General features: G+C 70.6%; 3 protein-coding genes and 1 long non-coding RNA gene across 7 annotated transcripts; 2 read left to right on the forward strand and 2 right to left on the reverse strand.

Moving 5' to 3' along the window:
- Positions 1 to 190: 190 nt before the first annotated feature.
- Positions 191 to 3140, forward strand: P2RX3 (purinergic receptor P2X 3). Its single transcript, XM_068682181.1, has 12 exons — positions 191 to 409; positions 661 to 796; positions 971 to 1042; positions 1137 to 1203; positions 1286 to 1379; positions 1477 to 1554; positions 1666 to 1807; positions 2088 to 2224; positions 2302 to 2395; positions 2478 to 2543; positions 2638 to 2715; positions 2874 to 3140. The coding sequence occupies exons 1-12, from the start codon at positions 270 to 272 to the stop codon at positions 2994 to 2996; spliced, it is 1227 nt and encodes a 408-aa protein (XP_068538282.1). The 5' UTR covers positions 191 to 269; the 3' UTR covers positions 2997 to 3140.
- A 766-nt stretch (positions 3141 to 3906) lies between these two features.
- Positions 3907 to 5220, reverse strand: LOC137856605 (uncharacterized). Its single transcript, XR_011096622.1, has 5 exons — positions 5130 to 5220; positions 4846 to 5050; positions 4619 to 4753; positions 4338 to 4449; positions 3907 to 4122 (listed from the first exon to the last, which is right to left on the reverse strand). It is a non-coding gene; the product is annotated as an uncharacterized lncRNA (long non-coding RNA).
- A 3394-nt stretch (positions 5221 to 8614) lies between these two features.
- Positions 8615 to 9806, forward strand: LOC137857639 (bone marrow proteoglycan-like). Its single transcript, XM_068684383.1, has 5 exons — positions 8615 to 8675; positions 8772 to 8959; positions 9051 to 9185; positions 9358 to 9469; positions 9696 to 9806. Exons 1-5 carry the CDS (start codon positions 8615 to 8617, stop codon positions 9752 to 9754), a joined length of 555 nt encoding a protein of 184 aa, XP_068540484.1. The 3' UTR covers positions 9755 to 9806.
- Positions 9807 to 9893: 87 nt separating this feature from the next.
- SLC43A3 (solute carrier family 43 member 3) lies at positions 9894 to 15676 on the reverse strand. 4 transcript variants are annotated; one of them, XM_068684855.1, is made up of 13 exons: positions 15591 to 15676; positions 13644 to 13870; positions 13185 to 13314; positions 12680 to 12726; positions 12512 to 12588; positions 12342 to 12434; positions 12083 to 12222; positions 11822 to 11928; positions 11344 to 11499; positions 11143 to 11256; positions 10798 to 10984; positions 10539 to 10662; positions 9894 to 10183 (listed from the first exon to the last, which is right to left on the reverse strand). In XM_068684855.1, exons 2-13 carry the CDS (start codon positions 13840 to 13842, stop codon positions 10028 to 10030), a joined length of 1530 nt encoding a protein of 509 aa, XP_068540956.1. In that variant the 5' UTR covers positions 13843 to 13870; positions 15591 to 15676; the 3' UTR covers positions 9894 to 10027. The 4 variants fall into 4 exon arrangements, with proteins under 4 accessions (XP_068540956.1, XP_068540957.1, XP_068540954.1 ...); XM_068684856.1 differs by lacking the exon at positions 15591 to 15676 and adding an exon at positions 14782 to 14937 and having other exon boundaries at positions 10851 to 10984; XM_068684853.1 differs by lacking the exon at positions 15591 to 15676 and adding an exon at positions 14782 to 14937.
- Between the last annotated feature and the right edge of the window lie 346 nt (positions 15677 to 16022).

Consider the following 16022-nt stretch of genomic DNA (forward strand, 5'->3'; position numbering starts at 1 on the left):
AAAACCTCTCCATGCCCCCTGCACCCCCCCATCTCCCCCCACACCCCCCCATATCCCCCATCCCCCCCCATATCCCCCCCCACCCCCCCACCCCCTGCCCCTTCCCTCCCCCTCCCTCCCCACGCCCACGCCCTCCCCCTCCCTCCCCCGCCCCCCCCCCGCCTCTGCACCACCCCAGCTGCCCAGCTCCTTGCCAGCCCCTCACCAGATCCCCACCAGATCCCCGCCAGATCCCCGCCAGATCCCTGCCAGCCCCCCCCCGGCCCCCCATGCCCCCCCCGCGCCCCCAGCCCTCCTGCCTCTCCGACTTCTTCGCCTACGAGACCCCCAAGTCGGTGGTGGTGAAGAGCTGGGTGGTGGGCGCCGTCAACCGCGCCGTGCAGCTCCTCATCCTCTCCTACTTCATCGGGTGAGACCCCCCCCGACCCCCCCCCCGACCCCCCCACACCCCTCTGGGACCCCCCTCACCTCCCCCAATTCCTCAGGGACAGGGGACACGAGGTGCCACGAGGGATGAGGGACTGTAGGGTGCCAGCGGGTGCCCGTGACCCTAAGGGGTGGCACGGGGAGGAGCAGGGGGGGGGACACACAAAGTGGCCGTGGTGGGGGCGTGGGGGGGGTCCCTGCCGCTCACCCCCATGGGGTTTGGGGTGCCGGCAGCTGGGTGTTCCTGCACGAGAAGGCGTACCAGGTGCGGGACACCACCCTCGAGTCCTCCGTGGTCACCAAGGTCAAGGGCGTGGGGCGATATGGGGACCGCGTCCTGGACACCGCCGACTACGTCACCCCCCCGCAGGTAACGGCACCCCCAGGGGGGATTTGGGGTCGATCCCTTCATGCCGTGTCCATGATCCCATAAGGGACACTGGGCACCTCCTCGCTGCGGGCGGTCCTGCCCCAAATAACCCTCCTGTGCCCTCCCAAAACGCTGTGGGGTGGTGGTGACCCCCCCCTGTGCCCCTCGCCCCAGGGCACCTCGGTGTTTGTGGTGGTCACCAGGCAGATCCTGACGGAGAACCAGGCGCAGGGCGTCTGCCCCGAGGTAAGGGGCCGGGGGGGGGACACGGGGGGCACCGGCGTGTGTGTGTGTGTGTGTGTGCCCCCCCCAAATCCCAAATTATCCCCCCACCCCGCAGAGCGAAGCCACCTACCGCTGCGCCACGGACCGCGACTGCCGGGGGAAGAGCCTCACCACAGGCAGCGGTGAGTTTGGGGCTTATTTTGGGGGGGTATCCCCAAAAATCCTACGGGATGAACCCCCCCCCGCGCTGACCGCTGCTCCCAGGGGTGCTGACGGGGCGCTGCGTGCCCTACAACGACACCCTGCGCACCTGTGAGATCCGCGGCTGGTGCCCGCCCGAGGTGGACACCGTCAGCGTGTGAGTCGTGGGGGGGGGGGGAATAAAACAGGGGAGGGGGGCAGCGGCTCTGCGGCCCCCTCCCCTTCAGGCACCCCCCCGGCTCCTCGCCCCACAGCCCGGTGATGCTGGAGGCCGAGAACTTCACCCTCTTCATCAAGAACAGCGTCCGCTTCCCGCTCTTCGGCTTCGAGAAGTGAGTGGCACCACGGGGACAGGGGACAGGGTGTCCCCTGCCGGCACCTCACAGCCCTGTGTGTGTCCCCCCCCATGCCATGTCCCCTTTTGTCCCCTGTCCCCCCCCCAGGGCCAATCTGCCCCCCCAGGCCAGCGCGGAGGAGCTGCGGCGCTGCCGCTTCCACCCCGAGCGGCAGCCGCTCTGCCCCATCCTGCGGCTGGGCGACGTGGCGCGCTTCGCCGGGCAGGACTTCGCCGCCCTGGCCACCACCGTGAGCCAGGGGGACACGGGGGGGGCACGGGGACAGGCTGACGGGGGGCGCAGGGGGCGTGGGGACACGGGGACGCAGCAACAAGGGGAGTGGAGCGCGTGGGTGCTGGGACGTGGGGACGTGGGGAGGTGGAATATAGGGACACGGGAGCGTGGGGTGTGGGGACGTGGCAGCGTGGGACACGTGGGTTTAGGGCTGGGGGTTGTGGGACACAGGAAAATGGGGCTGTGGGGATGGAGACAGGGGGCACGGGGTGCATCTCGCCCTCCCGGCTGGGCAGGGGGGGGTGCTGGGCATCAAGATCGGCTGGGTGTGCGACCTGGACCGCTCGTGGGAGCTGTGCCTGCCCCGCTACTCCTTCACCCGCCTGGACGGCGTCACCCGGCACAGCCCCAGCTCCCCCGGATACAACTTCAGGTAGGGCCGGGTCAGCGCCCGGCGTGGGGACAGCGGGGTGGGGGCAGCGGGGTGCCATGGGGCCGCGTTCCCCGCAGGCACGCCCGCTACTACCGCGGGCACAACGGCACCGAGCTGCGCACCCTCACCAAAGCCTTCGGCATCCGCTTCGATGTCCTGGTGTACGGCAACGTACGTATGGGGTGCAGCGCCCCGCGGACCTATAGGGGCTGTAGGGCCGACCCCGCACGCTCACCCCCCTGCCTCCCCTCAGGCTGGGAAATTCGGCATCGTCCCCACGCTCATCAACACCGTGGCCGCCTTCACCTCCATCGGCGTGGTGAGTCGGCCCGGGGCGGGGGGCAGACCGATGCCCTATAGTGTTGTGGGGTCCCCCCCAGGCAGCCCCCAGCCCCAATGGTGCCACCCCGTAGGGCACGGTGCTGTGCGATATCATCCTGCTCAACTTCCTGAAGGGCGCTGAGCACTACAAGGCCCGCAAGTTCGAGGAGGTGAGGGGCGAGGCCGGGACGTTTTGGGGGCTGGGGCCGTGCTGGGGGGGCAGGCCCTAAAAGGGTGGGGGCATGGGGCTGGGGGTTACACGCAGAGCCCCCTGGGTGCCACTTTTGTGGGGCAGGGGCTAACGAGGTGCCTGTGCCCTGCCCCCCAGGTGCCAGAGGCCAGCGTGCCCCCCGCCCCCAGCAGCCCCACAGCGGGTGCCCCCGGGGCCATGGGGGACCAGGGCCGGGAGAAGCAATCCACCGACTCGGGCACCTCCTCCCTCGGCCTCTAGCCCTGGGTGCTGTGGGGCAGCCCCCCCTTGGCCATCGATTCCCCCTCTCCCTCCCCCCCAGAGCCCCCCAGCCCCACACCCTGGTGGCCAACCCCTTACCCACGCTGCCAACAGGACAGGGATGGGGGGAGAAATGGGGCCACGGGGCATGGAGGGGCTGTGGGGTGCACATGGCATGGGCAACCCTATAAGGGGCATGGCAGGACCCCCAGCCCCCAGGTGAGGAGTGGGGATGGGGACAGGGACAGCAAGGGGGGGCTGCAGCCCTGAGGCAGGCACGGGGGGTCTGCAGTGCCCCATGGAAGTGGCGGGGGGATGTGGGGGCACGGGCAACACGGGGCCGGGGTGGCCACAGGGGTGGCAGCAGGGCATGAGGGATTTGTGGGGTCGTGGGGGGGCTGAGGGGTAAGGGGTGGCAGCGGGGGCATGGGGACATGGGAATGGGGTGTCCCCAGGGTGGTGGGAGCCAGGGCCATGGGGGTGTCAGAGGGGGCCAAGAGCTGGGGGCAAGGGACGGGGTGGTGCTGGGGATGCCGGGGGTGGTGAGGGACATGGGGTGGTGCTGGGGACTGGTCCAGGAGCAGCCGAGGGGATGCAGAGCTCCCTGACCCCAATAAACCTCCGTCACACAGCCCCCTGTCTGTTCCCTCTGTGGGGGGAGAGCGAGGGGGCCATGAGTCGGCTGTGGGGGCTATGGGGTGAGAGGAAGGGGCCGTCAGAGCAGTGCTGCCAAATTGGGGTGGCCGTGGCCGGGTGCCACAAAGGGAGGGGACCTGTGCCCAGTGCCGGTCACAGAGGGACCTCGTTCCCAACACCCCGCTCTGCTCTCTGTCCCCATCACAGCCTGGGACCCCCCCACCCACGGCCCTAAACCAGAGCCACCCGGTGCCCCCCCAAACACAGAGGCCAGGCGTGAGCAGCAGTGCCAGCAGCTGAGGCTTTACTGGGAGCTGGGCTGGGGGCGCAGCTTGTGCTGCGGGGTGGGCAGGGGGTGCCCGGCGGGGCACTGAGCCGGGGGGGGCGTCCGGGCGACGGCTCCAGAGCTCTCGTTTATTGGGACAGCGCCCTCAGTACTCGCAGATGAAGGGCAGCCTCACCCGGCACCTCGTGCTCCTCCAGCGCCCAGCTGGGGACAGGAGCTGGGGTCAGGCCGTGCACCCAGCAGCCCCCCCCAGCCCCCCCGTGCTCCCCCACACGCACACCCGGGTTCAGCCCCACAGCCCCCTGCCCTCTCCTGCCACAACACCCCCCGGCATCCTCCCAGCCCCCCAGCCCAGCGCTTCTCAGGGCCCCGGCCCCCCACACACCCCCCTGAGCCCCCCGAGCCCCCCGGGCACTGACTTGCGGTGCAGAGGGTGGTGCAGAAGCGCCCCGTGAGCAGGGGGTAGCCGTGCAGCCAGTAGGCGTAGTTCCAGCCGCTGCGGTCAGACCAGTGGCAGAACACGCTGCCGCCCTGCGGGGTCACCGGCGTCACCCCCGGGGACACCCCTGGGGACACCCCTGGGGACACCCCTGGGGCCAAGGTGTCCAGGGGTGGCAGGGAGCGAGGTGCTGGGATGGAGAACGGGACCGGGACCCCACAACGGGGACCCCAGTGCGGACAGGTGCCCGCGGCCCCTTACCACGGGCCGGGTGATGGCCCCGATCCAGACGCGCCCGTTGTTGACGCGGGCGCGAGCCCTGCACTGCAGCAGGACGTTGGTGCGGTAGCTGTGGATGGAGGCCAGGCGGCCGCGGTAGCAGCGGGAGCACACGCGCTGTGGGGGGACGGCGCCGGTTACGGGGCCGTGCTGGGGCCGGGGCCGGGCGGCAGCGGGACCCCCCGGCGCGGCCCCCCAGCCCTGCCCACCTGCGCGGTGTGGAAGTTCTGGCAGCGCCGCACGATGATGTAGCGTAGCGGAAGGTGCGGGCGCTCTGCGGCTCCGTGATGTTCAGCGCCTCCGTCTCGGCCTCCAGCGGGCACTCCTCGGCCTCGGCCTCGGCCTCCAGCTCCGGCTCCGACTCTGGCTCCAGCTCCATCTCCTCCGGCTTGGCCACCTCAGAGGGGCCGGCAGCTGGGGACGGCGTCGGGCATCACTGCGGGTGTCCCCATGGCACCCTCGGACGTCCCTGCGGCTCCCCGGGGGCACTCACCCAGGTGGCGGGCAGAGGCCGTGCCCAGCAGGGCCAGGGCGAGGAGCAGGCAGGGCCGCATGGTGCTGGGGGCTGCGGGGACACGGAGGGCCTGGGGGGACCCCCTTGGCCTGGGGCCGTCTGGCCCCGGGGGACGGCCCCAGAGACCGGGGACCCTCGGCTGCCACGGTGCCACCCCACAAATCCAGTCCCCAGAACCACCCCCACAGCCCCAATCCGCAGTGCCACCCCCACAGTCCCAGTCCCAGTGCCACCACGTGTCCCTCCAACCCCCGGCATCCCCAGCACCACCCCTGTCCCATGCCCCAAGCCCTTTGTCCCTCTGACACCCCTATGTCCCTGGCCCCCACCACCATGGGGACACCCCATTCCCCATGTCCCCATGCCCCCACTGCCACCCCTTACCCCTCAGCCCCCCCATAACCTCCCAATTCACTTGTGCCCCGCTGCCCCCCTGTCTACGCTTCCCCAAGGCCACCCCCAGCCCCATGCTGCTCGTGCCCCCACGTCCCCCCGCCCCTTCCATGGGGCACTGCAGAGCCCCCATGCCTGCCCCAGGGCTGCAGCCCCCAGCCCCAGCCCATTGCTCAGGGCTGCAGCCCCCCCTTGCCGTCCCCGTCCCCGTCCCCGCTCCTCACCTGGGGGCTGGGGGAGCTCTGCCTGCCGCGGCCCTTATAGGGGTGCCGGGGCCACGTGTCCCCCGCAGCCTTGCGCCACCCCGGCCCCAGCCCCAAGCCACCAACCGCCAGTGGCTCTGCTCCGAGGGGACACTGGGGGGGACCGGGGGGGCCGGGGACACGTTGGCCGCTTGCCCGAGGCCGCTTCCTCCCCCGGTGGCCGCGGGGCCCCGCAGCGGCCGGTGCCAGCCGTTGGCCACAGGACCACCACCCTCCAGGGCACCCCGAGCCCCCTGCCCACGGGGTCCCCGCTCAGAGCCAGCGTGTCCCCAAGGGAAGGCCCTGCTGCACACACTCAGTCTCCTTTCGGGACACGGTCGCCCACCCCGCTGGTGCCGTCTGGCTGGATTTCGGCAGGGCTTTCCATACTTTTCTCGCAGCATCCTCAGGACAAAATGCACCGCGGGCAGCTGGGCACAGCGCAATGCAGGGGGGCAGCTGCCTGCCGGGGGGGCTAAAGGGGCTGACATCTGGGGGCCGGTCACCTCTGGGGTTCCCCGGGGCTCCATTTTAGGGCCACTTCTCTTCAGCGTTTTCCTCAATGACTTTGTTCAGCCCCGAGTAGGGCAGGCTGAGGGGAGGCCTCATGGCGGCCTGCAGCTCCCTCACAGGGAGCGGAGGGGCAGGCGCTGAGCTCTGCTCTCTGGGGACAGCGACAGGACCCGAGGGGACGGCATGGAGCTGGGACAGGGCAGGGTCAGGCTGGGGGTTAGGGAAAGGGTCTGCACCCAGAGGGGGTCGGGCACTGGGACAGGCTGCCCAGGGCAGTGGTTAAGGCACCGAGCCTGCCAGAGTTGTAGAAGCATTTGAACAAAGCTCTCAGAGTCAGGGTCTGGTTTTTGGGTGCTCTTTTGAGGAACCAGGAGTTGGTCTCGATGCTCCTTGTGGCACCCTTCCAGCTCAAGGTGCTCCAAGTGTCCTGCCGTGCCCCTGGGGGGGAACATCCCCAGGCACCACAACACGCTGGGGCCCACCCAGCCAGAGAGGGGCTCTGCAGAAGGATTTGGGGCTCCTGGTGGACACAAGATGTCCGTGAGCCAGCACGTGCCCTTGCTGCTAAGGTGGCTGCTGCTGTCCTGGGCGGTGTTAGGCAATGCTGGGGGACAGGGTGCTGCTGCCTGGGGGACCCCAGGGTGGCAGGGGACAGTTGGCCCCATGCCCAAGGCCACTTCGCCTCCCTGCGGACACGGGGCCCCAAAGCTGCTGGTGCGGGCTGTTGGCCCCAATGGCCATCAGCCTCCGGGCAGCCCTGTGAGCGTTACACCACCACCCTATTGCCTGCCGCCATCCCCCGATACCACTGCCCCGTCCCTGCAACCCAGCCACCACCAGCAGCAGCCTGTCCCCTGCCACCATCACTGTCACGGCGTGAAGGGCCATCATGGCACGGCCAGGGAGAAAACACTGCCATTGCCTGCTTGTTCTTCCCGGTCAGACAGCCAGAGGCAGCCCCTGACTGCAGTGTCTATATCCCAGCCTGCTCCTTAATCCTCTGGGTGCAGACCCTTTCCCTAGCCCCCAGCCTGCCCCTCCCCTGTCCCAGCTCCACGCCGTCCCCTCGGGTCCTGTCGCTGTCCCCAGAGAGCAGAGCTCAGCGCCTGCCCCTCCGCTCCCCTCGTGAGGGAGCTGCAGGCCGCCATGAGGCCTCCCCTCAGCCTGCTCTGCTCGGGGCTGAACAAACCCAGCAATTTATGAAGAGAAGTGGCCCTAAAATGGAGCCCTGGGGAACCCCAGAGGTGACCGGCCCCCAGATGTCAGCCCCTTTAGCCCCCCCGGCAGGCAGCTGCCCCCCTGCATTGCGCTGTGCCCAGCTGCCCGCGGGACATTTTGTCCAGCAGGATGCTGTGAGAAACGTATGGAAAGCCCTGCCGAAATCCAGCCAGACGGCACCAGCGGGGTGGGCGACCGTGTCCTGAAAGGAGACCGAGTGTGTGCAGCAGGGCCTTCCCTTGGGGACACGCTGGCTCTGAGCGGGGACCCCGTGGGCAGGGGGCTCGGGGTGCCCCGGAGGGTGGTGGTCCTGTGGCCAATGGCTGGCACCGGCCACTGTGGGGCCTCACGGCCACCAGGGGAGGAAGCGGCCTCGGGCAAGCGGCCAACGTGTCCCCGGCCCCCCCGGACCCCCCCAGTGTCCCCTCGGGGCAGAGCCACTGGCTGTTGGTGGCTTGGGGCTAGGGCCGGGGTGGCGCAAGGCTGTGGGGGACACGTGGCCCCGGCACCCCTATAAGGGCCGCGGCAGGCAGAGCTCCCCCAGCCCCCAGGTGAGGAGTGGGGACGGGGACGGGGACGGCAAGGGGGGGCTGCAGCCCTGGGGCAGGCACGGGGGCTCTGCAGTGCCCCATGGAAGGGGCGGGGGGACGTGGGGGCATGGGGAACATGGGGAAGGGGGTGGCTGCAGGGTACAAGGGAACTGGGGGGTCATGGAGGGGGCTGAAGGGTAAGGGGTGCTAGTGGGGGCATGGGGACACAGGGAATGGGGTGTCCTCAGGGGCGGTGGGGGCCAGGGCCGTGGGGGTGTCAGAGGGACAAAGGGCTGGGGGCGAGGGACAGGGGTGGTGCTGGGGATGCCGGGGGCGGGAAGGACACGGGGTGGCACTGGGACTGGGGCTGTGGGGGTGGCACTGGGGATTGGGGCTGTGGGGGTGGCTCTGGGGACTGGGTTTGTGGGGGTGGCTCTGGGAATGGGTTTGTGGGGTGGCACCGTGGCAGCCATGGGCTCCCAGTCCCTGGGGCCACCCCCCGGGGCCAGATGGCCCCAGGCCAAGGGGGTCCCCCCAGGCCCTCCATGTCCCCGCAGCCCCCAGCACCATGCGGCCCTGCCTGCTCCTCGCCCTGGCCCTGCTGGGCACGGCCTCTGCCCGCCACCTGGGTGAGTGCCCCCGGGGAGCCGCAGGGACGCCCGAGGGTGCCATGGGGACACCCGCAGTGATGCCCGACGCCGTCCCCAGCTGCCGGCCCCTCTGAGGTGGCCAAGCCGGAGGAGATGGAGCTGGAGCCAGAGTCGGAGCCGGAGCTGGAGGCCGAGGCCGAGGCCGAGGAGTGCCCGCTGGAGGCCGAGACGGAGGCGCTGAACATCACGGAGCCGCAGAGCGCCCGCACCTTCCGCTACGCTACATCATCGTGCGGCGCTGCCAGAACTTCCACACCGCGCAGGTGGGCAGGGCTGGGGGGCCGCGCCGGGGGTCCCGCTGCCGCCCGGCCCCGGCCCCAGCACGGCCCCGTAACCGGCGCCGTCCCCCCACAGCGCGTGTGCTCCCGCTGCTACCGCGGCCGCCTGGCCTCCATCCACAGCTACCGCACCAACGTCCTGCTGCAGTGCAGGGCTCGCGCCCGCGTCAACAACCGGCGCGTCTGGATCGGGGCCATCACCCGGCCCGTGGTAAGGGGCCGCGGGCACCTGTCCGCACTGAGGTCCCCGTTGTGGGGGGGTCCCGGTCCCGTTCTCCATCCCAGCACCTCGCACCCTGCCACCCCTGGACACCTTGGCCCCAGGGGTGTCCCCAGGGGTGTCCCCAGGGGTGTCCCCGGGGGTGACGCCGGTGACCCCGCAGGGCGGCAGCGTGTTCTGCCACTGGTCTGACCGCAGCGGCTGGAACTACGCCTACTGGCTGCACGGCTACCCCCTGCTCACGGGGCGCTTCTGCACCACCCTCTGCACCGCAAGTCAGTGCCCGGGGGGCTCGGGGGGCTCGGGGGGGCTTGGGGGGGCTGTGCTCGGAGCCGGGGCCCTGAGAAGCGCTGGGCTGGGGGGATGGGAGGATGCCGGGGGGTGTAGTGGCAGGAGGGGGCAGGGGGCTGTGGGGCTGAACCCGGGTGTGCGTGTGGGGGAGCACGGGGGGGCTGGGGGGGGCTGCTGGGTGCACGGCCTGACCCCAGCTCCTGTCCCCAGATGGGCGCTGGAGGAGCACGAGGTGCCGGGTGAGGCTGCCCTTCATCTGCGAGTACTGAGGGCGCTGTCCCAATAAACGAGAGCTCTGGCGCTGCGTGTCCATGTGTTTTGGGGACGTGGAGGGGCTGTTCCCCAGCCCCGTGAGGCAGAGGGGGTCCCAAACCCACAGCAGCCGCTGGGGACACCACAGGGAGCAGCACAGTGATTGTTAATATTTATTCCCCCCCAAAACACCCCCCCATCCCCCACTGTGCCCCCTGGCACAGGTCCATCCCTTCCCCAAAGTCCAGTAGAAAACGGCTGCGGCAGGCGCTGGGTGCGGGCTGCGGGGCTCAGTGCGGTGTCTGGGCAGGGGTCTCGGCGCTGGGGGGGGCATCCAGGGGGCTGCTGACGGCCTCCAGGTCCTTGGCACGCCGCCGGCACTCACGGGCCACCACCACGGGGCTGACGTAGGCCACCAGCACCACGGCAATGAGCCCCACATTCACCTGTGCGGGGCGAGGGGTGTTGGGTTTATGGGGCAGGGGTGACCCCACCCGGGCAAGGAGCCTGTGCTCCAGCTCCTCGGCCTCCCTGAGACTGCGTGTGCCGGAGGCAGCACCCCACAGCCCATTTTAACATGGTGCAGGACTTCCCGACCCTTCATGGGGCAGCACCCCCATCCAGACTTATTCCCAGCCCTCCATCCCATCATAGGGCATGAACCCCACCCAGCCCCAGACCAAGACCTCCACTCATCCACGGACCCTTACCACCCCCCCTCTGTAGAACAGGAGCCCTAAACCCCCTTGGGGCAGCCCCCCACAGGCTGTAGGACCCCCAGGGGCTGCGGCGAGCACTCACGTAGAAGGGGTCCCCATTGAGCACGCCGTTCACCAGGGCGATGCAGGGGTACTGCAGCAGGGCCACCAGCGCCGACAGCGCCATGGCCAGCCCATACAGCTTCCCGAAGTGCTGCGGGGGGAACCTGCGGGGACACCCCGCACGTCACTACCACCCCCACACCATTTGCTGCCCCCTCCGCCCTGTCCCCCAGCGCCGTGTCCCTCGCCACCACCCCCTGTCCCCCGGCACCGCCACTCTCCCGGGGCGCAGGACTCACGCGATGGCCAGGAAGGCGGCGTTGCCCCCGTAGAGGAAGGAGCGGCTGATCACCTGGAGCACGAAGGTGGCGAGCTGCACGGGCAGCACGGGCACGGCCGCGCAGACGGAGAACAGCACGCACTGCGTCACCGTCACCACCAGCGACAGCACCGACGCCTGCAGGTCGGCCAGCGCCCCCTGGGCTCCTGCGGGCACCGCAAGGACAGGGCACGGTGGGGACGTGTCCCCAAGGAGCACAGGGGCCAGGGCACCGGCATGGTGGCCCCCCAAGCCACGTGGGCACAGCGGGGACATGCGCCGTGCCGAGTCCCCAGGGTGGGCGCGCGGGGACGGGGGCGGTTACCCTCCGGGTGGTGCGCCTTGCCCCGCTTGTGCCGGTCGAGGATGAGGCCGTTCCAGGGGGCGCAGAGCACCCCGCAGAGCTGGGTGAAGGCGAAGGCGTTGGTGTAGGTGCTCACTGCGGGGAGGCAGGGTCAGCGAGGGGGCCGCGGTGCCCAGCTCCCCCCGGGTCACCGGGACCCCCGGCGCGGCCGCCGTGCCCTACCCAGGTTGGTGTCGCCGCGGGCCAGGTGGTCGAGCAGCGGGTTGAGGGTGCCGATGAAGAGGTAGTGGCGCAGCTGCATGACCGAGAGCCACACCACGTGCCAGAAGAAGAGCCACGACAGCACGCAGGGGCGGAAGGGCACCGGCGCCGCGCCGCCTGCACGGGCACCAACCCCATAATCACACGCATCCCATAATCATAATCACAAAGCCCATATTTAGAGACCATGCCCACCCATCGGGCCACACCTCCCAAATGGCCACACCCGCCCCCATTTGGCCCACTGAGGACCCCCTACTGATGCCCATGTGCCCACACCCCATAATCTGCTTGACCATGCCCAACCCTAAGCCATGCCCCCTTCATCTGCATATGATCTGCATATCATTTGGGAACGCCCACCCCCAGCATGCTCAGTCCCAACCATGGCCCTGCCCACCCCCGGTCATCCCCCCTGTCCCCCCGGTTCCCCCGTCACCTTTTGGGGCGCTGGGCTCCAGGGGCACCTCCTCGGGGCCCTCACCCCCCGGCGGGCGCTTCTCCTCGTAGGTGCGGTAGGACTGCGACCGCCCCGGGCACTGCAGCCTGCGGGAACGCTCACCCCGTCACCCCACCCCATCCCAGCGCCACCCCCACCACGGGACGGGCACCCCCAAGCACCCCCAGGACGGGCAGTGCCACCAGAAAGGCACGACCCCACCCGGGGATGGGATTTGCCCCCCCGTCGGGACCTCCTTACCCATAGTTGTAGTTTGGGGGCAGCGGGTAGGGGATGCGCGTGCGGGGCATGAGGAAGAGGGTGCGCAGCAGGTGCCAGGCGCTGCAGGCTGCCATGAAGAGGAACATGGCCTGCAGGGGCAGCCCGCGCTCGTACAGCACCTGGGGACATGCACACGCTGTCACCGCCCCGGCCGTGTCCCCAGCTGCGTCCCAGCCGTCCCCGTGGCCGTGGCTGTGCCCCGGCCGTGCCCCGTCCTCCCGCAGCGCCCCGCGCCCACCTTTATGATGAGGAAGATGGCAGAGGAGGAGTCGAAGGCCCCGTTGTAGAGGGTGATAACGATGGAGCGGTACTTCCCAAAGAGGTTGCCCACCTGGCGGAGAGACCCCCCCCGCATGACACCGGCGTCCCCAGCGCCAGGCGGGGTGCCCCGGGTGTCCCGAAGCTCACCTGCATGTTGGTGAGGATGAGGAGGATCCCGCCCACCGACAGCATGGACATGGCCGGGAAGAGCAGCACGGCCAGATCTGGGGACAGCGGTGTCAGCAGGGCTCGGAGACACGGGTGGCCCCCCAGCCCCCATGGGGGCAGCGGCACCCAGCCCCCGCGGGGTCTCACCTCGCGTGGAGAAGGCGACCAGCAGGGTCCCACCGGTGTAGAGGGAGCTGAAACGTGGGGACAGCGGGGACAAAGTGGGCACAGGGCACCGGGGGAGAGCTGGCAGCCCTGTGCCCGCGTGGCACCCGGCACCCCGATGTCCCCTGGGCGCCCCACCACTGCCTCACGGGACACCTGCAGGGCTGGGGGACATGGGGACAAAGCAGGCATGTTCTGGGGACATCAAGGGGGATGTCTGCGGGTCTGGGGGTGTCCTGGGACTGTGGGCAACATGGGACACGCCAGGGACATTTGGTGGCTGTCCCGGTGTCCTGGGGCTGCCACCCGCGCCTCCCCCGTGCAGGCAGAGCCCTGCCAGCCCCACCCTGCCTGGGCTCCCCGATAACCGCCCCAGTCCCGATAACGCCCCCCTCACGCCTCCCCGGCACCAGCACCCTGCTAACGAGCCCCCGGTCCCGGGGCACCCATGGGTGCCGTGTCCCTGCCCTCCGACGCGGCCACTCACATGGCAATGAGGCGGGCCACGGCGGTGCCGAAGCGGTCAAAGACGTAGCCCATGGGCAGCGTCATGAAGTTGTTCATGAAGGAGCCGATGGTGAAGATGAGGGAGAACTGCTCGTCCTGCCCGCTGCAGTCTGCAAGGCAGCGGGGACACGGGGACAGCGGGGACGTGGGCACCGGCACGGCGGGGACAAGGGCATGGGGACGGGAAAATCAGCACCCAGGGCACCAGGCATGGGGACAGAGGGCAGGGACGTGGTGCACCAGGACAGAGGGGACACTGGGGAAGCTGGCGTCCCCTGGCACCGTGACAGTGGGGATATAGGGATGGGGACTGCAGGAACACGGGGCACCAGACACTGGGGACACGAGGCAGAGGGACAACGAGCAAGCAGGACGCGCAGGGAGCAGATATGGGGCCAGGGGAGCAGGAGGGATGGGGACGGTGTCCCCGGGGCCATACCGGACAGCGTCCTGTTGGGGCTGGGGCTGGGGCTGGGGCTGGGCGAGGTCTGGCACAGCTCCCCGAAGTACTGCAGGTCCTTCAGGACGTAGACGAGGGAGGCCCAGCCGAAGATGATGCCGCAGAAGGCCCCGCACTCCAGCAGCCCCGAGAGCAGCGTGCCCAGCCGCTTGGCCCGCCCCGCGCCCCCTCCCGCCATGCTGCCGGGCACGGGGCTCCCGCTGCGCCTGCGGGTGACAAACGGGGGGGGTCACAGCCCGGCATGGTGGCACCCCGCAGGGCGCGTGGCCAAACTGCCCCTTGTCCCCCGGTACCCTCCCCATGCACCAGCACCCCCCGTGCGCACGCGTGCCCCCGCACACCCACCTGCCTGCGGCCGGCCCTCGTGCCACCGCCGCGGAGTTTGGACCCGGGGCCGGACCCCGTTGTGCACGCACGGCCGCCCCGCACGCACCCGCGGTAATCTCACAGGGGCACCCGTGGGCCCCCCCGGGGCTGCCGGCACCGATAGGCGCTGGTCTCCTCTCCGCAGCACCGCCCCCCCTCCGCCACCCCCTCGCCTTATCTCCCCGCAGCACCCAGTCCCAGGGAGCTGCCACCTCCCCTGGGGGCCTGGCACAGCCCCCGGGGACATTGGCATGCTGCTGAGCACCTGGGGACAATGACACGCACACCCTGCCCCGGGGGCCTGGCACAAACTGTAGGGACACTGGCACAGCCCCTGGGAAGCTGGCACACCCCCTGGGGACAATGGCACCGTGACAGGCGCGCTGGCACCCCCCCAGGGATGCTGGCACCCCCTCCTAGGGACGCTGGCACCACTTGTAGGGGCTCTGCCACACCCTTGGGTGCCCGGGGAACCCCAATCACAGCCCCTGGGGACACCGGGACCCTGCTGGGAAGCCCTGGAAAGCTGGCACACCCCCAGGAACCCCATCAAGCACCCCCTGAGGGATCCCAGCACGTCCTCTGGGGACACCGTCACATCTTGGGGACCCCGTTCCCGTGCTGGGGCCCACCGTACCCACACCAACCCGGTCCCAACGGTGCCACCAGTGTCACCAGCCGGCTGCCACGAGCACCAGGCTCCCATCCCCTGGCCTGTGTGCTCCGCGCCCCCCCTCCGCCCAGCGCCCACCCTGCCCCTCGGTGTCACCGCGTCCCCGCACTGTCCCCGGCGCTGGCTTGGCTGTCCTGCGGCCCCGCGTAATGGCTGCTAATGAGGCTTCATTACCGCTGGACGGAGCCGGGCAGAGCGGCTAAAGATTAACCCAGGCCCCGTGGCCAGATGGCGACGGATGCGTCCCAGCCTTCAGCCACCCCACGGGGACTTTGTGGGGCTGGGGCGCGGGCAGGGGTGGCACGGGGTGGCCGCGGCCACCGGTCCCAGCATGGCACGGAAGGGGACGTTGGCTGCCTGGTGCTGGCGTGGCAGCGCAGGACACCCCAAAAAAAAACCCACGGGTGACCAGGTCATCGCCAGTGGGGGGGTGATGTCCCCTCCGTCACCCCGTGCCACCCCCGGCTGTGACATGAGGCTGGTGGGGACGCCCCCCCTCTGGGATGCGGGGCGCTGCCCCACGGCCCCCCACATCCCCCCCATCCCAAAACACCCTGGGGTGGCAGCGGGGGGCTCCCCACGCCCGCTCAGCCCCGCAGCCCCCCCGGGCAGAGCCGTGCCGAAGCGGGGCGGCGCCGTGCGCCACGAGCACCCCGCGGCCCCCCAATTCCCCCCCTCCCCGACTCCCTATCCCCAAAACCTGCACCCCCCGATCCTGCTGAGCCCCTCCCCGGCCCGGCCCGGCCCTGCACGGCTCGGCTCCGAGGCGCCCCCCCGCATCCCTCCGGGGATGGCACCGCGGCGGCTCCGCCCCGCTCGGGCCCGGCTGTGCCCGGCTCGGTTCGGGCTCAGGCCCGGCTCGGATGCTCCCGGGGCTCCGCACTCACCCCCGGCCCCGGCAGCGCTCGCCCGTCCTCCGCGGCGGGGGGGGCGGACCGCCGAGGTCCGGAGCCTCCCCCCGGGCGTGGCGGAGGCTGGGGGGCGACCTCCGGGGGTCACCTCCCCCTGGGTGTGTCCCCGGCCCCCCCCCCCCCCGGCTGCGCCCTGCCGCGGTGTCCCCCTCCCAAAATCTGTGTGTGTGTGTGTGTGCGCCCCCCCCCAGCTCCATTCATCCTCACCCGGCCATTCAAACCCCCCCCTGCGCCCCCCCCCCGCGGCTCCATTCAGCTGCTCAGCACCCAGCCGTCCGTCTGTCCGGCCAGCACCGCCTGCCCCCCCCCCGTCTGTCCGTCCAGCCACCCATTCACCCCAATATCTGTCCCGCTGCTCAGCCACCCCCCGATGTCACTGCGCCCCCCCCGACCCCCCCAGCACCTCCT

Source organism: Anas acuta, chromosome 5 (assembly GCF_963932015.1).
Source record: "Anas acuta chromosome 5, bAnaAcu1.1, whole genome shotgun sequence".
NCBI classification, from domain to species: Eukaryota; Metazoa; Chordata; class Aves; order Anseriformes; family Anatidae; genus Anas; species Anas acuta.